This window comes from Heteronotia binoei, chromosome 12, assembly GCF_032191835.1.
Source record: "Heteronotia binoei isolate CCM8104 ecotype False Entrance Well chromosome 12, APGP_CSIRO_Hbin_v1, whole genome shotgun sequence".
NCBI lineage: Eukaryota > Metazoa > Chordata > Lepidosauria > Squamata > Gekkonidae > Heteronotia > Heteronotia binoei.
Window position 1 is genome coordinate 40,969,821 of NC_083234.1, and position 23,834 is coordinate 40,993,654.

Genomic DNA, 23,834 nt, shown 5'->3' on the forward strand with positions numbered 1-23,834 from the left:
TCCACAGTTTGCTAACATGCATGATGTGGACACAGCCAAAAATTATGGTTACTTCTTTACCAGGAAGTCTAAGCTGTGAAAGGAAAGGGAGCATGAGAGCTCAAAGAATTCCTGGCTCCTTCTCAGACAAACCATGGTTTGCTTGCCACATCTGAATTTTAAAATTCTTTGTTCCACCAGAAAATCCCCACTGGAAACTAAGCAAACATTAATGTCCAAAGACTGAAGAATTCTATCTGAAGTATAACCTATTAAAACAGAAACATACAAACCCTGGCTGCTCGATCTGAGTTTTGAGGGAAGGGCCCTGGCTTAGTGGCAGGGGATATGATCTACTTCCAGGCTGCTCCATACTCAAGTCCCACCACTTCTAGTTAAAGGATCTCAGGTAGCAGGGTACCTGCTCAAGACGCTGCAGGACACAAACGACACTAGATGGACTAATCACTTGAGGCAGCTTCGTATCAGCAAAAATGTCATGAACAATTTAGAAAAGCAAAATACGGTGGGGTCTATTGTGGTAGAAATTGTTTCAAATAAATAAGTTTCCTGAAAATGTGGCCTATTTTAAGAACCTCCAAAGCAGAGACCACAAAGTTCCCTATGTAAGGAGATGGGCATGCAGGTCTCTGTATCACAGCACACAAATCTTCCTGCTCAGGTTGGTGCATGGGCTCAGTTTTGAAGTACGGCTCATCCGCAGCCCATGTCCACTTGCCTGGAGTGATCAAAGTTAAGTGCTATACAGGAGAGCCACCATAATATAGCAGTCAGAATGTCAGACCAGGAACTGAGGGATTGAAATCCTCATTCTGCCATGGAAGCTCACTGGATTACTTTGGGCCAGTCACACACTTATGGCCTAGTCTACCTCACAGGGTGGCTGTTGTGAAATAACAGATAAAATGGATGAGAGTAAAATGGATGCTGTAAGCTGCACTGGGTCTCCATGGGAGAAAAACCAAGTAAATACAAAAATATGAACATGGTAAACATCTGAAGACCAAGCAGACAAGAGTCTTGTTAACTCAGGATGCTGAATTGCTGCCTTTAGCACTGTGGTACACCTTCTCCAACACCCACTACTAGCAGCTGAGAACTTCTACATCTTTAACACCAGTATGGCAAGGAGCTGTTCAGCCAGTATTACTGCTGCCATCAGCCTAGTGTCTTCCAGGGAGGAATCTTGTGTCAAATTCCACTTTGTAGCCAACTAATGAAAGGCACAAAGGAGGCAAGCCGTGGCCAGGAAAAACAAAACCCAAGGTTCTGTGTTGGCTGCATATTCTTAGCATTTAAGCCTTCCACTGGGCTGGCACCCAAAAATGTGAGGCAGTCTCCTAAAACTCTCCAGAGACAAAAAAGAAAAAAAACCTGCCCCAGTTCCAGAGCTGATGACCCCCAAGGCAGATACTCAGGTTTTAAAAGCTTGCACATGACTTGGTAGAAATGAACTACCCAAAAGTCTATTTCAAGACCATGAAAGAAGACAGTCGTCCAGTGAAAAGGAAGAATCCTCATCCAAATATATAAATGAGAATAAACCAAAGATGCAGCAAGCAGATGGCTGCAAAAATTCAGTGTTTCTACAGAAAGAGAAAGGAATATTTCTGATTAGTTAGCCCAGTGCAATAGCCACGAGCTGGGGCAAGTCTCTGGTTTGAATCTCACCTCTGCCATGAACTCACTAGAGGACTTGAAGCAAGCCATTCTCCCTCAGCATCAGTGTTCACTGTGCAATATGGGGCTAGAACTCTTCCCCCCTCCATAGGTCTGGTGTCAGGATGACAACTATAAATGTATGTGAAGCACTTTAATACAGCCATCAATGACATTATTATTATGGATGCAGATTTTAATGACATTAAGTTGCAGTTCTAAAAAATAGCAACCTGCCAACTGCAACCATGAAATCTTAGCTAAAAAGCCGGGCTGATTGCAACGAACCACCCGTTAGGTTGGGTTCTATCACTGGCACTGGAAGGTGTCTCACTGGTGCCACTGCCATCTTCTGTGAGTATCCAACAGGAAGGGAAATTTTGTGCTGAATGTAAGGCTCATGGCAGAAGCCCTCATCAAAAGCAAAGGTGATGGCAGGGGAGAAAGACACCTCCGGCAGATAAGCAGATTTCTAGGACTCTCCTCAACATTATTCCCTGGGAAGCTTCTTAGGATGCAATCAGACACCACAAGAAACCATAGTTTTATCTAATTGTGATACCTGCTTGTGAGCAAAGCAGCAAACTAAGGTGAATTGGAAACAATCCTGAACAGCTGTTCTGACAAGCAAGTCCCATTTCAGTCACTGAGTCTTATTCCCAGAACAGTGCTTAGGACTGCAGTCAAACTTTGTTAAGCAGCACAGCACCCTGTCATTACTTGACCAAAGGGATGGTAGTATGGGGGAAGATGCCCTCCCTACTGAGAGGCAGGGAGGAGGCATGAAGCTGACAAGTTCAGGTTTATGGGTAAGCCATGAGTTATTACTTACACACAGCGGATTAGCCCAGTGTTCATGTCTCAAACCCCAAGCTCTTACAATGTCTGAATGCAAGAATGCGTTTTCTTCCCACACTTACCTGACTCAGCCAACTGACATTCTGAAATGACACTGTTTCTAGCTCTGTGTTCCAGAAAACTGACAGCCCACAGCTGCTCAGAAGAAAAAATGTCTACCAGCATCAGGAGAAAGACTATTAATAAAAGGTCCAAATACAGTGGCACATGGCAGGCAGTGGAGCTTGGCACCAAAAACACAAATGTTTCTCTCTAACAGCTGGGGGGGGGGGGACAAAGCATCTTTCAAAGGCTGGGGCTACAGCTGAAGGAGGGAAGGGATAGCAATCAAAACCCTTCACAGCAAGAGCACACTTCTAGAAAATTAACATTTAATGCATTTTCATAAAGATACTGCCATACAAGCAGGAAAAGCAAAACAAAAAGAAACTATACCAATGGAGGAAAGATGACTTTTAAGTGGAGACAAAAACCAATCATCACAATCATTCAATAAAATGAACAAAAAGCAAAAAGGTTGTATAATGCTGGCAATGTATCCTACCTGGGTGATGGAAAACCCTGTCTCTCATCTGAATGCTCCCTGGTTTGACACACAAAACCATATAAAAATTAAGCTTCAAGACCTCCTGACTCCAGAAAAATCTGGAAAAACGAGAAAGCTTAGTGCAATATACATCAAGCATACTAAATACTGCAAGGTTTGCCCAGTAAACCCCCTAGTCCTAATCTCTCATTCTACGTCCTTTACAAGTGGACCTAGATGGTACAAACAGGACTTTTTTTTTTAAAGGCATCTATGCATCAAATCCACTCCTCCATAAGAGGCAGTGAAGCTTACCAATATCCTGATGTTATCCTGTTGCATGCTTATCTACATCAGCGGCTGCTGCTAATGGGGACAGGAAACTCCCAACACAGTATCAAAAGACATGTAAATTTCACTAAACATTACAGAGGCAGCACACTCCACAAGATGCTGCCGTTTTCAGCAGCAGACCCATAGGTACCACAATATCTAGTTCCGCCTCTATAGGAGCCATTTCAGGAGAGTCAATGTGGTGCAGAGGGTTAGACTGTGTCTGGAAAATGCCCAGCCAGAGGAGTTGCTCAGCAACATGCCAAGGCCTCAGATAGGCCCAAAGGATCTCAGAGGTGTGGCAACCACAAAGGAGGCATGGTGGGACATAGCCCAATACATGGAAGGGCTTCTTTAAAAAAATCAGGAATGCTGTTCCAGCTGGCCTGGTGTCAGGGTGTGTGGCCTAATATGTAAATGAGTTCCTACTGTGCTTTTTCTATTAAAAATAGCCCTGAATGGAAGGCCCAGACAGGAAGGACAAATCCAAGGTAAAACATCTGATGAGGCAGAAAAGGGAACAAGCTGTCCCTTACTAGCCTGAGCAAGGTGGAAGTAAGCTCCTTTAGAGGAAGCCAGGAAATAAGGCAGTGTGCACCCACAGCAGCAGGGGGGGGGGGGCGCACTGGCTCTTACAAGTATACAAGGCCTAGTCCTTGGACTGGAGGGCTAAGGAGAGGCTGGGGATGTTCCTCCCCAGAGAACCTTTCAAAAAGGGGGTTCAGGAAGGGCAAAGAAGGAGGACCAGGTCACTCCCCAGGCTACATGGAAGAAGACTGTGGCAGCCAGAAGAAAGGGAACAGGTGCAAGCAACCCCCTTCCTCCTGATAATTCGAGGTCTTCTCAAGGCCCACCAAGAAAAAAAGGGTAATCAGAGGACACTACAGCCCCAGACTCTGTCCTTACAACAAAGTTATCAGACAGACATTGGACTATGACAGGGAAACTAGGGTCAAATCTGCACTCACAAGGTGACCTTGGGCCTCATTCCCCCCCTCCCAGCCTCTCTCATAAGGATGTTCTGAGTTTAAAACAGGGGAAGGAAGAACCACATGTCACCCTGAGCTCCTTGGAGGAAGGCCAAGATGAATACGTGAAAGGGCACAAAGCACTTATTCATCAATTTAGAAGAATGAGGGCACAGAGGGATTATTGCAAATAAAATAACAGTAACCAATTTCATTAATTATCAGTGCATAGGAATAATTCAAAAATATGCTAAAACACACTTTAGTTCTGTATACCATCTGAGTTAAAACTCAATTTGTAAATTTAGTTTTGATGTGAAATACAACATCTCAGCAGATTGATAACCAACATAAATTTATAAAATAAAGCAGAATTTTTTATGTCCCATAATGACATTCATGTTTTAACTGGAGATCTGCAGTGGGAAAGACTGTGGGCAATGTATATAAAAGAATAACAAGCAGTAAAACAACTTAGCATGTGAAAGAATTTTAACTTGCTCCTAAGAGAGCTGCTGCCTGCTAAACTGCTGCAAAGGTTACTGATGGTGGTGCTTATTTGTGGAGTCCAGGTAATACAGATACCTTTATGTTGTGCTACAAGCGATTCTTAAACTCCTAGCTCTGCTTCTGATGATATGGAATCCAGAGCCCACTCTGTAGGCGTGTGATGTATTTTCTCTCTGCCAGCTAAAGGCTGTCATCTATCTTCTGTCTGACAGAGGGGTTCTGGCTTACAAAAACTTATACTGCAAGATTTCTTGTTGTTTTGGCTGCCATCACCTCTGGCTCAGCTTATACATCATGAGCAAGCTGGGGTTAATTTGTGAATGGCACAAATCCAGGTTGTTGGGCTCCCCTGGGGTGGCACTAAGCAACTGGAAATGGAAGTCTTTAACTAATTGTAGATTGCCATGATGTCCAAATGCAGGTGCCCTGAACAAATGGAGGTTAGTTCCTTTCCCAGTGACTGGAATTCAGGCACCCGCATCTGGGCATCATAACAATTTGGAGGTAGCTGAAGATCTCTACCTCCAATCTCGTAGAGCTGCAAAAGAGAAGGGATGGGACTGGGCAAGCTTAACCCAGGTCCATGCCAGGCACAAACAACATCCAGTTTGTTTGTAATGTCTGAATGGAGGCCAGGCCAGCACTCTGGAAACTGGCATTTTACAAACTAACAGGAGCAAGAAAGGCTCTGCTCTAATTAGCATGACTCTGAGATTTCAGCAGAGGAGATGACAGCAAGGGAGGGTATCATTCACACATTGCTGGAATAGAGCACTTTCAGTTTTCTTTCAGTGATGAAATCTTTGCTAGGACCAAATGATGTTTCCTGGACAGGGTTGCAGAAGCTTGCGTAATTGAAGGGAGGCCTTGCTTGTTTGCCTAGACACTCTTTCCGGCTTGCCTTTTCCCTCGAGCCTCTGCCTGATTTTCTTTCCCTTCTCGGAAGGCCAGGCATGCCAAATGTAAAACAAGTGTGTTGCTTAACCTTTTGCATCGGCATCTCACACCCACTGCCCAGAACTGCCATGCTTGCTTGCAAGGGGAGCACTGGAATGCAAAGTGTGTGCTGTGACAGAGCAAACTTCAGCCAGAAATTCCCAGAGCTCCTTTTCTTTCTTTCCAAAGAAGCAGCAGTTCTGAATGTGAGCCCTCCCAAGCCACTGTAGTACTTCACATATCTTCACAGATACTTTGTTAGTGGGAAGTTTGCTTTTCTCATTGACAAAACTGTTTCTTTGGTCTCTGTCTCGCATAAGCATGAAGCATCACATTGCATCTTATCTAGATATGTGTTAGGCTTATGCCTACTCTGCAGTGGAGCTTGATAATCTCTCTTCTGGAGTTAGCTTTGCTTCTGTAGTTGATTGTCACATGGGAATGAGCGAGTTCTTCAGAAGTGGTCAGAATGAAAGTACAGGGGTTCCTGCATCGCATTGACCTCCTGCTGAATGTTTAAATGTGTTCTTAAAAACTTACCATGGGCACTTTTCTCAAGAGTTCCAGTAAATTCCCATCCTTCCCTACTTATGTTTCAGCTGTGTCTGGTATTGCCTGTCCTATCTGTATCTAAAATATTCTAAATAAATCAACTTTCCCATAATGTTTTAGGTGGCTCGCAACAACAGTTAAAACCACAGAACAAACAAAAAAAACCCAACCCCTTGACTACCAATTTACAATTAAAAAGTCAGTAACTTTACCAATAATCATACAAATTCTGCCAATTTCCACAACACTGCAAAAATTTACTTCTAAGCAAAACATCCTCTAGAGCAGGGCAGCCAAACTTGTTTTATGTAAGAGCCACATAGAATAAATGTCAGATGTTTGAGAGCCACAAGGCATTACTGTCAGATGTTTGAGAGATGCAAGGTGGAAGGAGGGCAGGGCAGTAGGCAAATAGATGTGGAAGGAAAGGTGGAAAGAAAGTAACTTTAAATGCATTCTCCAAGCCACTGGCTGGCTTGGCAAAATAACTGAAAGAGAAAAATGCCTTCTCCGTGCTGGCTGACAGGAGGGGGGGGTGTCCACAAGCCACACAATATGTGTGAAAGAGCCATATGTGACTCCTGAGCTGCTGTTTGTCCACTCCTGCTCTAGAGTAAGAAGAGGAGATTGGATTTATACCTTGCCTTTCACTACCTAAAGGAGTCTCAGAGTGGCTTACAATTTCCTTTCCCTTTCGTTCCCCACAACGGCTACCCTGTGAGGTAGGTGGCTCTGAGAGAGCTCTGACAAAAACTGCTCTTGAGACAACAGCCCTGACAGTTATGACTGACCCAAGGTCACTCCAGCAGTTGGAAGTGGAGGAGAATCAAATCCGGTTCTCCCAGGTAAGAGTCCACATGCTTAACCACTACACTGAACTGAATGCTCACAGGTCCTTTAAAAGGCTAATAGGGGAGCAGTCAGGGCCGTAGCAAGGGATTTTTCTTGGGGGGAGGGCAGGCAGGGGCAATTTGGCATGATGGAGCTTACTTCCAAGGAAATCTGTAAACAAGTCACAATCAATCTTCTGGCCAGGTTGAACAAATTGGGGAGGGGGCTTTGCCTGTTGAGAGCCCTCCCGTAGCTGCAGGCCAGGGAGCAGCCTGACTAGTTCTTTAGAAGCCCATTCCAGAGCAGTGGTGGAATCATCAAAAGGCACTGCTTCCTCACAGACCAACCTGGACTAGCTGCAAGCAGGGGATAAATCATGAAGGTCACTGAGCAGACCTAAGAGCACACGGTTTCATACTTCTTTTTAAGTGCAGCTGCGGTTCTGCAAGTGTCCTGCCTCCCACATGCTTCCTTGTGATCAAGTGACCCACCTTGAACAATTTTGCCAAGGAACATTTTAGATAATCTGGGGTTTCTTCTGTCACTTGAATGGGCAAGCATGCGTTCAGCAGCAAGAGTAGTAGCCAAGTCCTGGAGGAAGGCTTTACTAGAGACTGGTCTGCAGTTTGGCCATTATTTTTTTCTTTAAAATAGGGATTCTACAATTGAAAGCATGAAAAGCCATGAAGTCCAGTCTCTGCAGTGAAAGCTATGCCAACCAGATTGTGGCATGTTGCTTACCAAAAGCAGCTAGGAAAGATGTAGAGAACCTTCAGTTTCATGACAGTGTGATACAGCTTACATGTACCTGTTCCTCTGGATCACCCAGGCTAGCCTGATCGATTTAAATCTCAAGCTAAGCAGGGTCAGGCCTGGTTAGTATCTGGCTAAGAGACCACCAAGGAAGTCCAGAGAGGCAGTGGCAAACACAGAGGCAGGCAGTGGGAAGCCATCTCTGAACACCTCTTGCCATGAAAACCCTATGAGGGCACCATAAGTTGAATGTGATTTGACAGCAACTATTTTTCATGTATTCTTTAGGTAAGTCCGTAGATGAAAAGCTAATCACTAAAAATACAATGAGATCCACACACTGCAATAATCTGGCTTCTGCATTCTTTAAGATGCTCAGGTCTCTCTCTCCTGCTCTGGTGGCAATGCAGTTTTAATAATACAAGCTCATGGTAGAGTATGTTGGTTAAGCCTTTTGAAGTGTTACATATTTGGCTGTTCTGCAGTATGCCATGTACACCAATCACATTATATAATCAATATTTCAAATTCTCCATCCCTTTCCCAATTAGAAAAACAGATGCCGCATACTCGGAGGATATTAACCATTACCCTAAGTGTACTTTAGCCTCACCACGGCTCAATTCAGAGAGATGAGAAGCCATGGAAATCCAGTCCAAAAGGTTGAACCCCATTCACCTACCCATGCCTTCTTGGCACCCAATACAACAATGCGATCTGGACTAGAATATGCCATCAGCAAAAGCTGCTGAGTCACTGGGAGGCTGTAAGGGAATGTAAAAATAAAAAAACCCAGGTCTGACTTGGAAGAAAATTCTCTCACAACCAAGAACAGGAAATTCTTATGATGGGTAAAATCCATTGAGTCATCCAAATGAAACAATGGACCCCCTCCCCCCAGTACCAGAAATCCCTGGAACAAGACAACTTGGGGGGGGGGGGGGGCAGAGAAACAAATTGCTATATTGGATTAGATGGCACAGCAGCATCTAGGCCAAGAACAGACCTTAAATGGTCTTTTTTCCCTTAACCTTAGGCTCCCTACAGTTTACCAACATGTCTACACCTTTCATGAGATAAGAGTGCACAGTCAGATCTCCTAAGGCATAATTTGTCTGAATTAAGCTAGACAGTGCTCTCACAGAAATGCTTATGAACATTAGCTTCTGCATACAGATGAACCTTGAAATAGGAGAAGATGGGGGGGTCACTGCAGAGAGAGGTCTGCTCTCTCCCACTTTCACTGTACTGCCATTCGACAGCTGACTAGAGACAAAGCTAATTTCGCTGTCACAGAACCATTCCTGTTCATGTGAAGTGGGATGTTTTGCATTTTATTTGAAAGCATCTATATGGCTATCCAACTAAAAGCCTGTTCTGGGCTTTGTATTTTTTTTTAAAAAAAGGTTCCTTGTAGTCTTTGAAATCCATTCTAACAGGTGATGGGAGAACTGGCTTTGTGACTGACCCAAAGGTCAACCAATCAACGCCATGCACAGCCTACTTTGAGAAAGGAGGAGACGTTTTCAAGATGGCTGGCTCTTGCATCAAAAGCCAGCACTGTGCAAATTCAGCTTCTCAAAGCAAGAAAAAATCCTCACTCCCAAATCCAATTCCACAGTCCAGTTTCACAGAGAAGAGCTTGCTTGTGTTGTGAGCTTCCAAAGCAGGACTGCTGTTGAAGAGGTTGTATTTCTTTTTACAAACACTGAGAAACCTCACTGGATTATACCACAATTCATTGCTGAGGAGGGACGGTGGCTCAGTGGTAGAGCATCTGCTTAGTAAGCAGAAGGTTCCAGGTTCAATCCCTGGCATCTCCAAAAAAGGGTCCAGGCAAATAGGTGTGAAACACCTCAGCTTGAGACCCTGGAGAGCCGCTGCCAGTCTGAGTAAACAATACTGACTTTGATGGACCGAGGGTCTAATTCAGTATAAGGCAGCTTCATATGTCCATTCTCTGCAAGAATGCCAGCAACCAGGAGGCACCAGGTGACTCAGATGTTGGCTTGCAGCTCTCTGATGAACCCACCTGCTATTTGCTGCCCAGCCTACATTGTACAAATACAGCAAAGCTGGGGAGACTTCGTAAAATCAATGAATTATTGTTAGAGATTACCAGAATTAAGTCACATGACAGCCCTTACATGACACATGACATGCCACTGTGAATCGCCTGCCTTACCCAAGCCAGATGTCAAGTTAGTTAATGAATCAACAGTATCAGAACAGTGACTATCGTTCCATCTCCACTGCCCTCAATGTGGCAGCCACTTTAGCTTCACCCATGGTGGTATTACTTTTGAATAGGATTCATACACTGCCAGTCATGTGCAGCTTAAGGGCATGTTTGTGCACGCTGACGCTCATAGGAAAGCATGCTGTAGGGGTCAGAAAGCACAAACAGGGACGAGCAGATGTCACCCAGTCAATTATTATTGAGCAGCCTGGCTCTGCCATCTCTCTGTTCTGCCCACCTTCTGGTTCTGCTTAGAGAATTTCTGAAGTCAGCTTTGGAAGTGTGGCACATCTGCCACAGTTTTCAGTCCACGTCCTTTTCTCCTTACAAGCTACTGATGTGTCCTCATGCACACAAGTAACCTGTGTGAGGGGAAAAAAACCTGAAAACCATAGCAGATTGTCCATGCACAGCTATCTGAATATGCATGGAAATTAAACATGCAAACAGAAGAACTGAGGACTAGCTCACTGCTGTCATTCCACAAACAAGATCAGGGGCCTGTTCAGACGCACAGTTTAATCAGTTGTCGCTGCTGTTTCCTACCGGATTAAAAGTGGCTGATCAGACACAGCAACATCTACCTCCTGGTAGTCAATCGTTGTCCCCCCCCCTCCATCCTTCTCCAAATCGGATTATTTTGTTACCTGCTCCTTTGTGGTAGTTGTCCAGTTTCACTTCGTAGTTTTCTCCATCTGGATAGTTCTGCTGCGATATTAACCAACTTCCAGATGCCCCAGAGCAAAGGGAGTCCCAAACATCTGGTTTACAGTCATCATTTTTTTTTTACTGCTTAGCGATATGCGCATAACTACATGTGTGGACGGCAGAAGACAGTTTCACCGTGGAGTGATTTGAATTGCAGTATGGCAGTCTGATCAATAATATCCGAAACAGAACCTGGTCAATTTAACACACTCAACACGCTGCGTGAACAGGGCCCAGATAAACAGGAACCCTCCCAAATCCAGGGGAAAATCAAATGAGAAAATTTTATATATATATATAAAGTGTGGTTTTTTAAATATTCAAAGCATCTTCCACATGCTGTCTGATGCAATTCTAATAACCGCCCTATGTGGTAGGCCAGTATTATCCCCATCTTACAGATAGGAGAGGCTGGAGCTGTTTGCTAAGGCCACATAACACAGTTGCAGTGGAAGCAAATTTGAACCAGGCTCCTCCCAACCACAGCTCATTCTTTTCACCACAAAGCTACACCAGCTCTCGTAATTCTCACATGCAGAGCCCCCAAACAGTATTCAGAATACCACAACACTAATCCAGCTCCAGCTATACCGATTACACAAGACAACTTTTTATTTCATAGCTGCTGTCTTGAATGAATCACATTCCATGCCACAGTTTGCTATTAAGGTCTTTCTGGGAAAAGTGCTACATCACTGCCCACACAAGCCTCTGATGCAATTCAGGACTTTTCCTTACCTTTGTAAAAGTTATTTCATTCCTATTTGCACTGTAAGGAAGAAGAGAACACATCACTTTTAATTTCTCACCGTCCATGCTAGACTGTCAGTAAAGGAAAAACCCTCTCCCAAAACCAGTTTTTTAAACCTTTCTACTCTTTCGCCATCAGCTGGCCTGCTGAGAAATTCCAAAATGCCACAGAACCTTTGCGTGTTCCATAAGATTTCAGATTGGTCTGAGATCTGCACACAGCTGAAGCATCATGCTGCCAACCAATATGGTTGCCAACCTCCAGGTTAGAGCTGGAGATCTGAAATTAAAAATCTTCATACTACACAGATCAATTCCCCTGGAGAAAATGGCTGTTTTAGGGGGCTGATTCTATGATATTATACCCCAGTGAGGCTCCATCCTCAAATCTCCAGGAGTTTCCCAACTCAGAGTAGCAACCATACCCAGTAACTTTCCTATCATCTTGTGTAAACCAAGCATGCATCTTACAACATGCCTTGATGGCTGCACATTACTAGGGAAGATCAGGTGGTGGGATAATGCATCTTTCAGGAAACTTTTGTCAACTCTTTGCTATCTTCTCAATGAGGAACCCCAATGTTCCACAGCCCAATCCGAAACCCCATCGGCCAAGGTGGTACATTCAATCTACTGGAACCAAGCACTCAGAGTTTGAAAAATTCTCAAACTACATGAAAGTTCAATTCCCCAAAATTCTTTACCTGGAATTAAAAAAACTAGAAACAATGAGGAAGACTTCACTCACACACTGTATTGGTTCCCAGTATTACAGAAAATAAGCCTGTTTTCATCAGTAGAGAAATGCTAGTTAAACTTGTGAAACAACTCTACGGGCACTTAATTCCAGCAAGCAAAGCAGAGACGCTGGAAAAGCACGCCAAAGAGTTTTTGAAGCCAGCATGCAACTTATTCAATCAGCACAGCCCAACATGGCTGCAGGGGCTCCCGCCCCCTCTGGTCTGTCATGTTTACAAGGTTCGTATTATTGGAACGAGAGCAGGAACGGGAACAAAGCAGAAGAATCACTTCCCCAGGCTGAGGACTATTTTGTGACAATACTCACCAGGACTAACTACCAGAACTACTTTTTAGGGCTCTTCTAAGTCCTGATCCTATTGCACCAGCACACCTCAGCTAGAGAAACAGAATGAACCCAGAAACAGCCTTGGGGGGACCTGAAGAGGAAGGGGGGAATTGGTGGAAATCAGCACAGACTTCTATATGAGTACTGGCACTTATGCACTGACAAAGCCTTATGGTAACCAGAAAGTTCATGTGTTCTGTGGCAGAGAAAGAGAAAGGCATGCCCTGCACCTCCTACAGCTTTTAAACACCCGGAAGCATAATACAAGGCCACATTTTAGATTAACAATGACTTTGCTGTTTCAATATTGCTTTCAATAGACAAGACGAACAAGAATCCAGTGGCACCTTAAAGACTAACAAACTGGTTTCAGCACTAAGGAGGGAGAGAGATCTGGGCCATGTTATTTGATTACTGGTTTTGACTGGATTTTTTAAAACTGTTAAATGTTTTAACCATTATTGTAAGATGCCTTGAACCACAAGAAAAGCAGGGCATAAATGCTTTAATAAGATTTCATCAGTCAGAGCTCACTTCATCAGAGGTAATGTAGCATAAATCCAAAAGTTCCATACACCCACAAACCCAGAACACAGGAGGTGATTAGAAATGCTATTGAGAGGCCAGTTCATAACAAATGCCAAACAAGATCCAATCCAAGGAACAAACAGTTCATTCACAATGGGTGTGAGATGCTCCCAACAGAAGTTATGCAATATCCCTGTAAGGTAGGCTGGTATTATCACCAAGTTGCAGATGGGAGGGGGAGTGAAATCAAGAGAGCGACACTTAACTAAGATCATGTAAAGACTTGCTGGCATTGATGAGATTAGAACCAGTGCCCTTCTGGGTCACAGCTCATTCAGGAAAGCATACTGGCTAAGAAAATAAGCCATGGTCTAAGGGGTCCTTTCTGCCACAAGCTCCTAGAAGGCCTTAGGAAAGCCATTCTCTCCTAGCCCCCCCTCCCCCAATCTACAATATAAAAATCTTACAGGACTGTACATACACATTATCATCATCATCATCACCACCACTCAGGTAAGCATAGAAGGAAGAGGGGAAGAAGGAAGAGGTTTCATATGGCTGAAGTCTTGTTTAAGCTCCTATGCTTGCAGTGTCTATATTCTAAGGAAGGCATCACACCAGAATGCAGACATCAAAAGCAAAGCAATCAAAGCAACCAGATTAATGGCAGCACCCACTGGTACAAGGAATGCTGCACAGGTAAGATTTTCTCCCATTTCCCAAGGTCCAGTCTACAAGGTAGTAGCTAACAGGACAGCTAGTATAATGGTCAGTGCCGGACTAGTCCCACTCTCCCATGGAAGTTATCGGAGTGATCTTGGGCTAGCTGGTCTCTCCCAAACCTACCTACCTACCTCCCAGGGTTGTTGGGGGAATATAAGGGAGGAGGGGAGACCAGCATTTCCATATCTGCGAGTCACAAAGCCTGTAAAAAGCTGGTCCCCAGGCTTCTTCTGTTTTATTGATTTGTGCAAGCTGGTTTTTTTAGTTGGTCAGCATACCATGTAAATTTAGACCGGTGGGTCATGATAACAAAAAGTATGGTGCTATACCAAAAAGTAAGGCATTTTGTCTCCCCAGTGGGGAGAAAAGCAAGGCATAAACATCTAATTTATTTAATATGCTGGCCAGATGATAGTGAGTCTCTCATTGACAGGCACTGTTTTTACATGCCAACAAGGGTCTTCACATTAAACAGCCGTTTTACACAAGCAAGCTATTAGCAAAATGGTTGCAACTTTCCTATAATGATGCTACATGAATCGCCCCCAGCTTATCTATACTGATTTATAAAAGCACAAAGATTTTCCTGCTGAATCAGGATGAAGTCCATCTTATCCAATATCCTGGTTCCAACAGTGATGAGTCCTAGATGCCTAGATACCTTCAAAAAGCTAAAAAGTAGGGTATGAAGATAAAAAGCTCTTTCCCTTTTCCAATACCATCAAGAAGTACACTAGCTCAGGACATTTACATAAGATCCCTGTGCAAAGGGGATGTCCAACACAAAGGCATCAGCGCTGCCAGGCACAAATATTATCCATAACCAAATCTCTGTACAGGAATGCAGCAACAGAACATATGGTGTCAGTGCACATAAGCTGAATACTGGCTACATGTACTAAATCAGGGGTGTCAAACATGCGGCCTGGGGGCCAAATCAGGCCCCCAAACAACTGGCTGTCATCTGTTTCCTTCTCCCTCTCTCTTGCATCCTTCTGCATCCCAGCTTGCTCAATCAACAGGAGCTACAGAGCCAAGCCTCTATTTTCTCTGTTGGCTGAGGCTCCTCCTTTTGCCAGGCTCTCTCAATCACACAGCAGTGCTACTGAGAAAAGTCTCTTTCTTCTACTGTCTGAGGCTCCTCCCCCTCCTGGTCCCCTGGGGAATGAAGGAAAGAGCCAAAGCTTCCTTTGCTCAGTTCCCTGGATTCCATGGAAGAAACTCAAAGAAAGCACCTTTAAGACCAACAAGTGCTAAAGTTTTAAACATTTTTTTACAAAAATCTTTAATTGTATTTGTGTCCTTTATAAAGTTTAAATCTCAGCTAACTAATCTTAAATAGGTACACACATGGTCTGGCCCGGCATGGCAAGATCTCATTTATGTCTGATCTGGCCCTCATAACAAATGAGTTTGACACCCCTGTTAACTAAATAAAGCAGCCATGATCCATATCTCAAGTGCCCAAACTCTTACATCTCAGGATGATACACACTGCATTTTAGACACGGCAATCTCTCTTAGGAAAACAAGTCTGAGTCCAATGGCACCTTTAAGACCAACAAAGGTGCCACTGAACTCAAACTTTCTTCTGCTCCTTCAGACCAACCCACCTGAATCTCTCTTAAGTAGCATATCAGGCTTGACTGAATTCTTCTCCCTGACATTTCTGTTTTTCAGGGAGTTCGTCAGGAATTTGATGTACAACTTCTTGCCTTCTCCAGCACCTACAACCTCAAAGTGCTATAGCTTGGGAAAAGTTTCCCTAGCTTCCTAGTGCATGAGTTTTTCACTTGTATAAACTGAGTGGGGTGGTGGTTTAAATCTCCTGTGCTATTGGTCAATCTACTGTTTTTAAGGTTTATTGTTATTCCATCATCGGTAATTTTCCTTAGAGAGATTCAGGTGGGGTAGCTGTGTTGGTCTGAAGCAGCAACAAAAAAAGAATAAAATGGAGGAGGAGGATGTATGACACTGTGAGCTCTCTGGGGGAAGGTACAATAAAAAACTGCTACATAAATTCTGCTCAGCACCACACAAGAAACCACATTCTCCTCAATCAACAAAGGCACTCCAAATTTTAGCAGAACGAAAAAGTCCCTTTTATCAGCCGAGGGGGGGTGGGTTACACTGAGCTTTGGAGCAAGGTTTTGCCAGCTTTAAAAGCCAAGATAAGGGAAAAGATTGTTGTTTCTTTTTGTCCAGCACGACATAAGAGACCCATTTGCATGACACAGATCACTTTATCAAGTTTCAGCATGTATGTGACTTGGAAGATAGTATGGGTCAATGTGAACCACAAACCGTGGCAGGCTAGTAAGCCGTACCACGATCTCTGGAACCCTACTAGTTAGCGTCCAGAACTCCACAGCATACAAAAAGACCTACGTTTCAAATGACAGAGGATGTGAAAAATATTATGGACCTTTATACCTCCACAACTATCACAACTTTAAACTAGATGAGTCATTTAATGACAGTCTTGAAATCCACATTACTCACCTTTCTTAATATCTGCCTTCCTCTGGCACGGAGATTATTCCTTATGGAAAGCATTTTAGTCAATTGTTTTGGGGGGTTAATGGTGGCATCATGCTATGCCAAAAAGGAAGAAGAGAGTCCTTCTGTTAAAACCACTAATCACTTCATGTTACCCTTTTTGAGGTTCACCAACATCCCATTCACCCTGGCACTGTACTAATCAAGACATGCTGTCAACAAACACAACAAGAACTACTCAGCTTGGCACCTTCACCAGGTTTCCTTTCCATAACAGAGAGTTTAACTTGTCCAATCTGTCCTGCAAAAGGATCCAACAGGTACAGTTTGGGTTGCATAATCTTGCCAGTTATTAACTTGACACCTGAAGATGCAAAAAGGCTCTTTCTGTGGAGCAAAGGAAGAGGCAGCCAGGATGCCACCAGGAAGACTCTGAACTTTCCAAGGTTAAGTATTAGTTATGCCACCTACTCCATAAGGACAGTGCGATCCCCACGTGGTTGATGATCTGATCTCCTCACTGCGAGAGTCCAGAAATCCCCCTCCAAGCTGAGAGTCCCTTCCTGAAGCCAACTGTCATAGTTGTCAAGATTCTATAAAACACTTCCTCATACATTTTGGGGCCTAAATTGCAGAATAAAAACACAGTAAACGAAATCATGAAAAATTTGAAAACAAAACAATGTTTTGCACTCCCTGAACAGCGGATACTACAATTGTATGTACACCAGCACTTCTCTCAGCAGTGTGGAAAGAACTCACCTGTGAGTGTTTCAACCCATACTTGCACTGTGTAGTGGTTAGAGTGTTGAACTAGGGATCTGGGAGGCCCAGTTTCAAACTTCCACTCTGACCACAAAAAGAGGGGAAGAGAAACTAAACCAACCAAGCAAAAACCTCCAAAAGAAGTTTAGAATACTAAGGGGTCAAAGGTTAAAAACATCAATAGTTATAGACAAAAGTACACATATTACAAAAACATAAAAACCTTGTAGGGGTCCAAATGAAGCCTCAAAATCATTTAAGTGACAAATACACATGAAAGATACATATATGACCTGATGTGTTTTTGTTCAAAGCTCCACTCTGCCATGGAAGCTTGCTGGCTGACGTTGGGCCAGTCATAGATTCAGCCTAACTTACCTCACAGGGTTGTTGTTGTGTGGATAAAATGGAGGAGAGATGCTTTGGGTCTCCACTGGTAAGAAAGGTGGGGGTATAAATAAAGTATGCAAACACAGAAATGCTATCTGACTGCTGCAGAAAACCCCAGTCCAACACAGAGGCAAATGCAGCAATTATGTTTGTCATGCAAGGTGGAGGCCCAGTGGCCTGGAGGCGGCTGCCGCAAGGTTGAGCGATCCTATGAGAAGATCCTTGAACAATCCTATGAGAAGGTTCAGAGCAAAACCATCATCTGGGATTGCCACACAAACATAGCACTTGCAGGCTTCTCCTTTCTCAAATTCCTACACACATCCTCAGCGGCAGGCAAAGCAGACTGCTCCTCCTCAACACAAACTGGCTACACATTAATTATACTTTGTTAATGAAAGGGACAGACCAGACCCACAGCCATCACATTAGTGGTGTTACAAAAGGCCCTGATTCACATAGCTACCTGACAGGCAATGGGAGAAAAGAAGCAGGTTTCCATGCTGCTCTAAGCTTCACAAGAGAAACTGAGGGGTCATGGCCTGGATGACAAGCAGCAGTCTAAGATCTGGGAGACCCCAGTTCAAATCCCCACTCTGCTATGGAAGTTGCTGGGTGACCTTGGGACAGTCACATGCTCCCACCCTAACCTATCTGCGTGTGGGTTAAATGGAGGGGGCTCCTGGTCCCTGTTGGAGAACAGACTTATAAACAAGGCATAGGTTAGACATGGCAGTCTACCTCGCAATACCTCTGGAAAGACAGCCACAGAATTAAGTAGCTCCAACTGCATGGAAGGGAGAAATTAAGAAGAAAACAAAAATACAAGAGGGAAGTGAAGGGTTTCATTCCAGACTGAAGATTACTTAAAATGCTTATGTTTAGCAGTGACAGCATACTAGGAGTTGTCCCTATGGTCCTTTCTTCAATCAGAACCACCAACACCCCCACCATTCATGACAACGAACAGACAGGGAGAACTTATTTCTTGGAGCCTTGATAGTAAGACAGAACTTGCGCAGAGGTCCCCAAATCTAAGTTCAACTGCTGCCAAGATTCTTTGTGATCTCTTAGGCAATTCACCATTTCTAGCAAGCCCAGTTTTGCAAAAAAGAAAAAAAGTTAAAAAGCACTGAAGCACCAAAATAGCAAATAGTATTTGGGAGCAACATTCAGCTGACAAAGCTGTTGGCATGGTTTGACAGCAAACTGAAGTAAAGGCTATTCTGAGATTATGGGAGGTGATGTCGACCAGGTAGGAGGCCCTAATATGATCCTTTTTTGAGTAATTTAAACCACTGGGAAAATTTGGACTGGGAGATTTACTATCTATCTATTGTAGCATCACATTTAGGGCTGGGGCTGTATCTGAAGAGGGCAGCACTTTTACTTGTAACGTTGATATTACATGTTAGATGCCAGCTTGTTACATGCATTTGGTTATAAGACAGCAGCAACGCCAGTGTACAGAGTAGTACAGCAAGAAAGCAAGCAGCCACACTCCTCGTGGGTTCCAGAGAAGGGAGAAAACAGTACGCCCAACCCACTCCAGTAGAGCAATTCCCATTCCCACTCCCCCTTTCGCAAGCGTGGAAAAAGCGAAAGCAGCAGACGTCTGTGAAGCTGCTGAGTGCACTCTGACTTGGCACTTCTTGGCTTTGCAATACCGAACGACTGCCCCTGATGCTCGCATGAACGGAGGAATGCACGGCGGAAACCAGCAAGCTGACTAGTATACAACGACTGGCGGGGGTGATAACGGGCAGGGGGGTCGCCAGAGAGCAGAGTCCACAGGAACTGTCTGCTCCTCGACTTGCATGTTTAAGATGATGAATGCTCTCTGGCGCGCTAAGACAGGTAGTTAGACTTCTTGCAAATTAAAATAGGAATGGAGGAACTCACTAGGCGGCTTGGAGAGCCAAGGCAGGAAAATTGGCTTTGCAATCCGGCAGGAGCCTCCGACGCCTTCTGAGCTGTTGCTGAGGGCCAGTCAGAACCCAGCCCCCCCCCCCCCCCATCACATTCCCCTCCCCCCCCCCGCGCGCCGCCGCTCACCTTGACGGAGTCCACGGGGTACATGACCGTGTGCTCCAGGATGCCGGCCACCGCCCCGGCCGTCATGTGCGTGTACAAGGAGGCTCCGGTGGGCAGGCTTTCATAATCCTCCTCTCCGGGACTTTCGCCGTCCATCAGGAGCCCGGGCCCCGGCGGAGGAACAGGGGGTGGCAGCGCTGTGGTCGCAGCCGCCGTCTGGCTCGTTCTTCCCCCGACGCCACAGCTCAGCTCCATCCGCACAAACAAGGGTAGCAGCAGCGGCAGCTGCGGGAAGGGGGGGGGGGGAGAAAGTTCACTTCTTAAAGTAACACCCACCCACCTTCGGCCTCCCCCTCCTGGCCCGCCCCCTCGGGGAGGACCTGCCCAATAGGAACTTGCAAGAGCACTGAGGCTGGCCCTTGATTGGCAAGCGCCTCTCCGCGCCCCAACCTGCTGGCAGCTGCTTACTGCAATAGCGCGGGGAGGCTTTCCTGATTTACAGACCGGCCAGCAAATCCCAAAGAAAAAAAAAAAAGAAAACGGCATTGGGATCTCGCCCACTAGGGCGGGAGCTGCGCCTGTCAGCTCCCCACCTACCGAAGCGAGGGCCCTAGAAAGGGGAACGGTGTTTGCCGACTGTGGGTTTGGGTGCGTGGCGGGAAGACTGCAAAATGCAATCCGTGAGGAAGGAGCCGAGTTAAAGCATATGAACGCTTCTGTCCGGTAATGACGCCGAGCATGCTCGTGCCCACATGTGGAGACATATTGGAAATGTGGGCTGAGTGGATCCGTGCTGCAAGTTTCGGCACGTGGCAGGGAAACACCGCTTAGGCCTGGTGGCTTCTTTTAATAGGGTACATAGCCCTGCTTTTCAGCCTGAAATTGACTTCCCGATAAAAGGCGGAAGGTTGCCGTTCAGCAGTATTACATACTAATACATACCTCACAGAGTTGTCGCAAAGATAAAACAGAGAAGAATGACATATGCCATCCTGAGTCCATAGAGGAACAGTGGGATAAAAAAAGCTACTAAATTAATAACTTACAGATCTAGGTATATCTCAACAACAAAAGCCAGTTTATGACATCAGAAGAGCCCTCTGGTTGCTAGGAGTCTCGTTCAAGAATGCTGGGATTGGGTGTATCTTGGTTTCATACACCAATGAACATTATATGTTTATCCTGCATGCCCATGAGCAGATTAGGTACAAACTCAGCTATTAAATTTAGAATACAACAGTGGAGTAATACCTTTAACTAAAATATCACAAGTCAGTGAGCAAACTTTTTCATACCACAGAACTCACCTAGATAGGGTAAGATTCAGGTATTAGAGCTATCACCTTCCAGGTGGTGGCTGGAGAATAGATCTCATGGGAGTACCACTGACTTCTAGGTGATGGAGATCAGCTCACCTGGAGAAAATGGTGGCTTTGGAAAGTGGACTCTACAGTATTATACCCTGTTGAAGTCTCCTCCCTAAACCCCACCATCCTCAGGCTCCACCCCCAAAATCTCCCAAGTATTTCCAACCTAGAGCTGGCAACCCTGCATATGATGGGGAAACACCTTTCTTTGCTCATTGTAACAGTCATTAGATGGACCACAGGAAGAGTGGTGAGGGTTGTGTACAAAATAAGATCCCAGGCAATATTGCCTCTAAGCTGCAGAGTCTTGTGAGCAAAAAGTTTACTTTGTGAGCTACTGGCATTAAAGTTGTGAGCTCTGGGACCAGTTTTCCTGAGCTAAGACAAAAATGTTTGAGCTGGAGGCTAAAAATCTGTGAGCTAGCTCGCGCTAACTCAGTTTAGAGAGAACACTGATCCCAAGGTGCATTCAAGGCTTCTGGGAGAAAAGTCAGCTACTCTCCTCCCCCACCCCCTTGATAATATAAACACAGCCAAGACTAATGAACAGGGCTGCCAACCTCCAGATGATTGCTGGAGATTTCCTTGGATTACAACTGATCTCCAGACAACAGAGATAAATTCACCTGGAGAAAATTGCAGTTTGAGAAGGTGGACTCTATGGTAATATACCCCACTGAACTCCCTTTGCTTCCCAAATCCCACCTTCCTCAGACTCCACCCCCAAAATCTCCAGGTATTTCCCAACCCAGAGCTGGCAACCCTACTGATGAAGAGTTCTGTGGAACTAGAAGGATTGGTCACCAAACAGAAGACATTTTATTTTGCCCTGTGGAAAGATATTGCGTTACTGTTTGTTAATTTTTCTAATGGACCAATATAGCTGTCCATAATTTTTTTTTAAATTTTAAACCCAAGTACATTGTTTGTAAATTAAATACATATGGGTGAACCACAAATAATCTAGCCACAAGTAGGCTACTGAGAAGTCAACCTGAAATAAACTCACACAATTCAGATGTTCTCAAATTGTGAGTCATCATGACACAACAGTGGGCTGTGACTGTCTCATAAGGGAGGCTGAAAATCCTGAGCTTGCAGAGATTATTCTAGACCCCCTTTTTCCAAGGGTAGGAAAAGAAGAAGAGCGGGAACAGTTGCAGGACTCCCTTCACCTCTCCTTTACCCTGCATTCTCATTCATTCCCAGGGAGTTGGCGTGTGGGGAGTAATGGGCACTGTGTCCAGGCACAGCCTACACAAATTTCCTCCCAGATATGCATGCATGGCCAATGCAGTGGTGGAGTCTAAAAGGTAAAGCAAGCTTATAAGTGAACCACATTTCAAAAAGATTGAGAAGCACTCCTTTATTTGGTGATTGGAAGTTGAACCCACCTGTAGTCTGAAGTTGTATGGTCCAAACTTTCCCCCTCATTCACCTCAGCACATAGACCACTCATAGTCCAATCATTGTTACTTTTTACAAAGCCAGTTCTTTAATATGCACTGTGTGATATACTTTGTTGATGTCATTGTGTACACGCACCTGCACAAACCAAAAGGAGACAGGACTTATTCTAACCTTCACAAGGTTGCCAGATCCACTCTGACTACTGGTAAGGGATGGGGGCAGGTTGGGTTACCAGATCCAGGTTGGGAAACTCCTGGAGATTTGGAGATGGAGCCTGGAGAGGACAGGGAACTCAATGAGGTACAATGCCATACAGTCCATCTTTTAAAGGCCTTCATTTTCTCCATGGAAAATGATCTCTGTAGCCTGGAGATGAGCTGTAATTCCAGGGGATCCCCAGGTCCTACATGAAGGCTAGCATCCCTAAGCCTGCAGATGAATAAACTTATGCACACTCCTCTGTAACCAGAAATACATATTTCCATTTCTTCCTTACTTTCATTCTTCTCTCAGTAAAAATGGAACAAGTACTACACGTCCATTAAATTGAAGGAGTGGTGACAGCATGGATTGGGGTTAAGAGAAAAAAAGCAATTTATGAAAATCAATTTAAAACAACAAAAAGCCACCGTATGCAAAAAAAATCATATTTTTGATCTCCTCCTCAACTCAAATGAATGGTACAGGGTATAATTAAGCAGGAAGGGTGAATTCTGTTCTCAAAATTGCTTTCATTAGCCATATATTCCAGTGTCAGCTCCAGAGCTGAAAACACATTTTGAATCTGGCACTGAAGCATTTATATTCCAGAAAACCTTTGAAGAGCCCCGTTTATCAGACCAAGAAAAAGGAGCTGTTCTACACCTACAGCAGCTAGGAAGCAGTTACGCCTCTACCCCATAAAACAAGTTGACAAGGCCAAACCTACATCATGATGGTTGCTATGATTTTGGTACTTCCAGAATCTCTGAAGATTCAAATGGACAATTAGTTCTTATTTATATTATTGGTGAGACCCTCAACAAATCATTTGGTTTTAAAAAACAACTTTTAATATTCATTATAATCATTATCAGTAGGGGTTTGGAGGTGGTGGTGATCCCAAGGCCCCATCCTGGATTTTTGCTCAGGGCCCTAGACTCAAACAGCCCCTGTATGAATCTTAGTTATTTAAAGTTAACATTAAGAGGAATCTTACCAGATTCTGCATTTGTATACCTCTCTCTCAACCATGACCATCCATCATAATTGAGTAGACTGAAGCATTGTTTAGAGATGCCAGCCTCCAAGTGGGAGCTGGAGACCTCCAGGAATTACAGCTAATCTCCAGACTACATAGATAATTGTTATTTATTTAAAACATTTACATCACTTCTTCTGCAGAAAATGGCTGCTTTGGAAGGCATAA

The 23,834-nt window shown here is 44.4% G+C and overlaps 1 protein-coding gene and 1 non-coding gene across 2 annotated transcripts in view; one reads left to right on the forward strand and one right to left on the reverse strand.

Annotated features, from left to right (window-relative positions):
- The window catches only part of SLC25A37 (solute carrier family 25 member 37), a 36,918-nt gene extending 16,974 nt beyond the window's left edge, over nt 1–19,944 (reverse strand). The window contains exon 1 of the mRNA XM_060250816.1: nt 19,671–19,944. Coding sequence (XP_060106799.1) covers nt 19,671–19,904 — 234 coding nt within the window. The 5' untranslated portion in view covers nt 19,905–19,944. The remainder of the gene's footprint in view (nt 1–19,670) is intronic.
- Nucleotides 9,683–9,749, forward strand: TRNAT-AGU (transfer RNA threonine (anticodon AGU)). The gene has a single exon. It is a non-coding gene; the product is annotated as a tRNA-Thr (tRNA).
- Nucleotides 19,945–23,834: the final 3,890 nt, after the last annotated feature.